Source organism: Thalia democratica, chromosome 5, assembly GCF_965202585.1.
Source record: "Thalia democratica chromosome 5, ktThaDemo2.hap1.1, whole genome shotgun sequence".
Taxonomy (NCBI): Eukaryota; Metazoa; Chordata; class Thaliacea; order Salpida; family Salpidae; genus Thalia; species Thalia democratica.
The window spans coordinates 52,326,435-52,334,064 of record NC_139169.1 but is presented as its reverse complement, the minus strand read 5'-3'; the positions used below and the strand labels follow the sequence as shown (position 1 = coordinate 52,334,064).

The 7,630-nt window shown below is 26.6% G+C and overlaps 1 protein-coding gene across 3 annotated transcripts in view; it reads right to left on the bottom strand.

Annotated features, from left to right (window-relative positions):
• Positions 1-2,176: 2,176 nt before the first annotated feature.
• Positions 2,177-7,630, bottom strand: part of LOC145836072 (uncharacterized) — a 46,527-nt gene continuing 41,073 nt past the window's right edge. For all 3 annotated transcript variants that reach the window (XM_082943871.1, XM_082943870.1, XM_082943872.1), the window contains one exon: positions 2,177-2,777. In XM_082943871.1, the coding sequence (XP_082799997.1) occupies positions 2,604-2,777 (174 nt within the window). In that variant the 3' untranslated portion in view covers positions 2,177-2,603. The remainder of the gene's footprint in view (positions 2,778-7,630) is intronic.

The following is a 7,630-nucleotide window of genomic DNA, read 5'->3' as shown; positions in this document are numbered from 1 at the left end:
AAAATCACGATCTTCAAGTCAAAATTCACTAATCAGTTTTTCTACAAAAACAACGTTTTAAAAATTGGTTAATTAAACTTATGTCTTTTATCCTGCTTATTTACCTTAAAATGTTAATTAAGTATCATAAAACATTTTACCTTTCAGTAAACCATTTTAAAAACTTCTGAAACAGAATTTTACTTCTGAAGTGACAAAAAATTTAACAATTATTAAAAAATATTATGAAAACACTGTTTTAACATCTTAAAAAAAAGTTTTATAGTATGCAATAAATTATATTTTACCTTTTAAGCATAAGAAAATACAATGTTATTTTATACGAGAAGTTTAAACAGCTATTTTTTACGAAAAAGTTAATTACGACAGTTTAAGGTTGCTGTTACATTTATTTTGGAAAAAAAGAATCATCTAAATTATAAATAAATTTTCTACAAAGCAGCTCAAAAAAATCATGTTTTTTAAAAGTTGGTCTTAATTCATAGTTTTTACTAAGCTTTAAATTGCTTTTTGAAGATGCGTCAAACAAATGTTGCCCAATCAACGAGAAGTATTTTTCGTGGGTTTCTCTCACGAGAACATTGAATTGGAGAAACCCACAAATAAATAAAAATTCTCGGCGATCATGAGTCTGCAAATAATTATAAAAAAGAGAACTTTTCAGTTTTAGTGAGAGCGGAGAACTCTTTTCAGCTACATATTCTAGAAGCCTTATACATTCAATCTTTAAGACCCAGTTTATGTAAGCAGAAAAAGTTCGTATACCAAACTAGACTTTTTAAATCCTTATATCAAGTAATTAGTTTCTCATCATTTTTTTTAGTGTAGTTTTTTTATCTATGGTTTATTTCAGTTTGATTTTAATCTAACGAGTTTTATTATTATAGCTAAGTTCTACAGTATAAGCATTTAGTTAATTTTTACATTCGATTATTACGTCATTTTATATTTTAAAACTTTAAACTATACAGTATAATTTTATTTCAATTTAGTTTAACTTAGTAAGATACAATTTTTGATAAGCCATACTACGAAAGTACTAAAATAAATTTAAGAGAAAAAATGAAAAAATAAGTTATACACCGGAAAAATCTGTTCAAATACTCCTTTCTGCAGGCATTGACCGTTGAACGGACACTGAGTGGCGTTTCTGCAGTTACAGGGTTTATCAGTTGTGCTTGGTACAGATAGCACTTTTTCATTGCGTGCTTTGATGATTTATTTTAGGTTCATAGAACAACTGTAAGTAATCTTGACTGTGTTCTTGTTGAATATCTTGTGCAGCTTGGAACCTTCGTGGAAATGCGTGTTTAAGTGTTGCAGGAATTTTGGTTTTGATCGAGTTGCGGTAAGGGGAGTGGAAATAAATGATGTTTCTTCTTCTACACTTTTTTTTTTACTGGGTAGTGTCGGACATTTAAATTCATTAAATGGGTTGACTTGAAGCCGCTTTTTGTTAGGGCGTCATTGTACGGATTTTTAGCAGTGTCAAAGATGTTTTTTTTATTGGCAGGTAATTTGCAAAGGCGGTTATGAACCATGGCGCTGGTCGCATTTATTATAAGTTTTGGATGTAATTTAATGGAATTAATAGGAAATACGTAATAAAATAAGCTGTATAAATTGTTATGATACTTAATAAAATATACTATGGTTATTTTTTTATTCGTCATAGTTTATACAGACAACTTTTATAAACTAAGCTAAACAAGTTTTTGTTTAAATTTATCTTTAAAAAGCTAAATATAATATTTTATGTTTTAAATTTTTTTAATCTAGGAACTGTCAATTAATGTTAAATTCAAAAAAGAAACTGTAAGTAACATGGATACACTAAACTAACTTTCATAAAGAAAACTTTGCAATTTAATTTTATTTGCTATAAGAATAAATATTAAAAACGCGTGCAGCACAGTGTTGTTTTGCCAAAAAAAATGGTAATAAAAAATAAAAATTTTTAAATGTTAACTAAGTAAGTTTGTTAAAAATTTAAAAAAAAATTCAATTTTTTTTATTTAATTTGTAAAAACTTAAAAATAAAAAATCATAAAATACCACAAGAAAAACTAAATAGTTCAAGTTTTAAACACTTAACATTTTTTTAACAATAAAATAATTTTTGTACATTGACTGCACAAAAAATACTTTGTTAGTAAAATAACTCAATAGATATTATTTTTAGCAGAAAAAAGAATTATCTCACATACTTATAATAAACGGTATAAAAATATTTGTTTTTTAGTATACAGGCATATGCATAATTGAATTTCAATGATACATTTTACGTAATTTTTATGTTATATCTATTACGTTTACCATACAATTTTTAACTTTAATTCAAGTAACAATGCACTATATAAAATTTTAAGTATTTAAATCACAAAACTAACTTATTCATTATGATCAACTTTAAGAACACTCAAAGTTTATTTTTAGATAAAAAAATTTCAAAATACTAATGCTAGCTTGTTTAAATTAGTCATGCAAAATTATTAAAATGAACATTTTTAGTACTAAATTAAAATTTTAATTTAACTTACATTAATCATAAAATATGTAAGAAAACAAATTATAATTAAAGTTTAAGCCGTAATGTAGCTATTTTAATCAGAATCTTCATCATACTTTTCTTTAACAAAAATAAGTTCATTTTTACTAAAGATTGTAGATAATTTACTTCTTTGGTACATTTTCGAAATATTTCTCATGGGAAAGTGAGCCATTAAGTCATAATGTTGGCGGGAATATCCGTCTTGTTCCATGCGATTAAGTAGAGACTGTTAGCAATTACAATCATTATAAAACGGTTAGTTTGTACAAAAATTTCATTATTTTAATTTTTACATTATATTACTTTTTATAACTTTATTACCCAAACAACTTGAACCGTTTTAAGTTTATGAATAATTGAAAACAATATAATCAACTAAAAAATCTTTTTTCTGTTTTTTGTTATGTTTCTTTTAAATTATGTTGTTAATATATTTTAGTCTTATTATCAATTTATTTTTATTTTGTTAGCAGTTGTTTATTGCTATTTTTACTACAATTTGTTTATTTTTGAATTTTTATCACTATAAAACAGGTTTAGATTTATGGTTTGTTAACAAAATGTTAGCATTTATCCTTGTAAAAAAATCTGTCATAAGGTTATACTACTGCGGTGCACTAACTAGTTGCGTACTGTTTAAGTCTAAATTCTTATGAAGTTAATGAAGTTATAAAATGTTTCCTTATGGAGTTTTTCATCAACATCGGTGCGCATTTGCAATTACGCACCGAATCAGTATACTGGGTAATTTACCTAACTTGTCACTAATTGGTATACGAAATTTCGTTTTACTTTACAAATACTAGAAAAACATAGTTGAAAAAAAGCAAATTAAGCAGAAAAAATAAACAATAAAGGATAAAGATATTGCATTTTTTTTTACTTTTTTTTTTTTTGGGTGGCACGCATGCGCCAGCTTCCCTCCCCACGCTACGCCCCTGCTATTGTGTATCAAAAATTTTAAGTTAATATTAAAATTTTATTTCAAGTAGAACTACATAAATAATAAGTTTTGTTTGAGACAAAACAAATTTCAATTTCAATAAGAGAATAGTTGCAGGGTTGCCACAGATCAAGCTGAGGAAAAATTCATAACTTTTCTAAATCAAACTCTTAATTTAAACTTATTATAAAATACATAATCAAACACTTAAAACTGTAAAGTTTTTAATATTATTTTTATATTTTTTCAATTATAAATATTAAATTCTATTAACAATACAATGTATAATACAATATTTTCTATTTGAATAGGATTTTATTCAACTGATGATCTCGTTTGAATAGTTTCAAGCGACTGAAACATTGTATTGTTAATAAAATTTAAAATTTATAATTAATCATTTTCCTTATATTTAAGTTAAGAACTTTGATTGTCATCTTTAAAGTATAAAGTACACAAATATTTTTATATAGGTTAAAACAACAGTTTTTTGCTGAATTCAATCAGCTAACTTTCATTAAATCACTTAAACTATCTGTGTATGATTGATGTATTTTCAATAAACAGCTCTATCAGCAAAATATAGTCAGACTTAGCATAAAAGTTGTAAAATAACCTAAAGGTAATAATTTCTAATTTGAAAAAATATTTTTTTCTAAAAAATGTAATACTTAAATAAATTGTTCAATTAGTTTAAAATACTACCTAAACTATGTAATATAAAATTCTTAAACTAAAAATCAATTAGAAAAGAATATACTTAAGTAACTGTAAAAAATATATAAAAAAGTAAACTATATATCTGTTATAGAAAATATTTCCTCCTATCATTTAGTATAAAATATGAAATCTACTCTTATTTATTTTAAAAACTTAAGTTATTCTACAAAAAATTACAAATAAGTCAAATTACAATGGAATATACTTCTCTTATAACTTATTATTCAAGTTTAAATAACTTTAAAAAAATACGAAGAGGTATAGTATACACATAAACTTCCTACATAAAATACTAAACTTAGTGATTAATCATAAAGAACTAAATTATTTACTTAAACAAAAAACACTTTAATTCTTAAACTCTGCAAGATAAACTTTTGTGTATATATCACAGTTTAACAATGGAAGTGTCCTTGCCACAGACAGGGTTGCCAAATATTTTTGTCAAATTTTCTCCAGGTTTTTATAATTAGACGTTTTAGGGTCTATTTTTAGTTTAAAATTAAGTTTAAGGTAAAAAACTGTGTTAAATAGTATAACAACACGGAAAACAATGTTTTTTAATAAAAAATGTTTGATGATGACAAAAAAAATCTATCAATATGATAGGTTTTTTGTGTCAAATCGAAATTTTACTTCTCAACACATGTAAAAATTATTAACAAATTCCAGGTTTTTTGGCAACCCTGCACAGATCATCAATACTAAAAAGCAAACAAAAACTGCTTGTTTAAGTAGGGTAGTTGTTCAATACGTTAATGGAAAAATATTGCAGTTTTATAAAGGATATTTTATTAATTTATGCCAGATGAAGGCATTGGAAATTAAGTAATACTGTAAACTTCTAGGAAAATTTTGCAATATTTTTCTGACATAAGAATTTTCAATTGATTTTTACCATTTAAGGCTTTGAAAAATAAGGAATTTTGTAAATCTAAACTGCCAATTCTAACTTTTTCTTAAATTTTGTTAAATTTCTTGACCCTTTTTCAAAAACCCTCATTTTTTCCTGACTTTTGTTATTTTTTAGTTTTTCCTGACTTTTCCTGATTTCCAGACTTTTCCTGACCTTGTGGCAACCCTGACAGTTTGGTAAAGTTTAGTTTTTTTTTTTAATGAATCCTTAATTGAAAAACTTCAAAATAAACAAATTTTTACAGACTGAAGTAGAAATTATCGGTTTAGGTATGATTAGGTTGAAACGATCGAACTAGAAGTGATCGGTTTAGATCGGGTTTGAAATGATAGGTTTAAAAGTGATCGGGTGAGAAATAAACGAGTTAGAAGTGATCAATATAGAAGTGATTGGGTTAGAAATGATCGACTCCAGGTAAATTTACACCATTGACAAAAGAATTTATAAACATTAAGAACTTGTTTATCCAAATTTCAAAATCATCCTCATCTAGCCACGAATCATTAAAATGTGTTCTATATTGTAATTTATCCATACTGATGCTTAACTTACTTAACTTTTTAAAACAAACAAAAGGCACATTTTACACGTTGATCTTATTTTAAAGATCTTTTACTTGGCTAACTCTTGCCTTTTACCGTTTTGTAAAATTCAGACTAGTTTTTGAGATATGAGAGTACAAAGTCGGAAAGCTCAATAGTTTTCTAATGGAAGGACCTTAGTAAAAAGGCAAAAAAAGATCCATCTTCTCCGACAATTTTTAAGACATGTATTTGAAACTTTCTCATTTTAATCTTAACTAATTATAAACATTTTTATAGTAGGATCTTTTAAATTTTGAGTAAATATATATTTTATTAAAAAATAAATATTTGAACAGCTTTTTTCCGGTGCATAACTTATTTGAAAAATATAACAGAATACATTTAATTTATTTTAGTACTTTCGTAGTTAGGCTCATCAGAAATAGTATCTTACTAAGAAGAATGAATACAAATTGAAATAAAATCATACTGTAGTATAAAGTTTTAAAATATAAAATGACGTAATAATCGAATGTTAAAATTAACTAAGTGCTTATGCTATATACATAGGTATACTAATAAAACTCTTTAGAATTAAAACAATCTAAAATAAACAAGCGATAATAGTTAAAATTAAAACTATACTTAAAAACAAAATTTAAAAAGAAACTAAATACTTTAAAATTAATTAATATAAGGATTTAAAAAGTCTAGTTTGGTATACGAACTTTTTCTGTTTACATAAAATGGGCCTTAAAGATTGAATACATAAGGCTTCTAGAATATGCAGTTGAAAAGAGTTCTCCGCTCTCACTAAGACTGAAAAATTCTCCTTTTTATGATTTTTAGAACACTCAGGATTGTCCTACAAATGTTGCCCAATCTCAATCGAGAAGTATTTTTTCGTTGGTTTCTCCGAACGGCCATCAAACCAGCTTTTCGAGAATTTCGGAACATGCTGATCGATTCTTACATGAAACCTTTGAGATATTTTTCCCACGTAGTCACTACCACAGTGACAACTAAATTTATAGATGATGTTACTTTTTTCATGGGTGGGAGAAACATCTTTGTAAATTCCACTTAGAGGTCGATCAGTATACAAAACTGTTCTTGAATGAACAGAGCTGAAAACCTGGTTTATTTCCTCTGAAATTTACCTAGAAAACCTCTCAGAAATATTTCCAAGGTAAAGAAGTTTCAAGTATACTGGACACTTCTGAGGGCCAATCATTTTTAAAGCTGTTGAACTTCTAGCTCTTGTTATAACTTTCGAAACTAAGTTACCTTGATAACCAAGGGAAAGGAAAGTGTTTTGAAGTGTTTTTAACTCGCCTTCAAGAAAGCAAGGAGAACAAAGTCTAGTGAAACGCTTCACCATACCCGTTAAAACTCCTAACTTCTGCTTGACTGGACCAAAAGATGCCCACGGAACGTATAATGCTTCTGTATTTAATTTACGATAGATTTTAGTTAAAAGTTCCCCTCAACTGATCGTCGGACACAAACATCTAAAAAGTTTAATGAATTGTTGTGTTCTACTTCTTTTGTAAAACTGAGGTTTTTGTCAAGATTATTTAGGCCATTTAGAAAACCGGAACTTTCCTGTCTATTTTCAAACATGACAAAAATGTCATCTACGTATCGAAGATACATAAGAGGACTTTTACAGTTCAAAAAAACTTCCTTTCTTGGTAACCAACAAAAATATTAGCCAAGATAGGACCTAAAGGTGAACCCATTGCAACCCCATTTATCTGTTTGTACATTTTACCATTAAAACTAAACTCAACGCCTAAAACAGCCATCTGTAACATTTCTTTGCACACGAATTCCGGCATCTGAGGGTGTTTTAAATCCGAATGATACAATACCTTTAAGCAAATTTCAATAACCTCCACTACTGGAATATTAGTGAACAAGCTTTTGATATCATATAAAATCATATAGCTACTTTTGACTTTGCTTTCATAAAG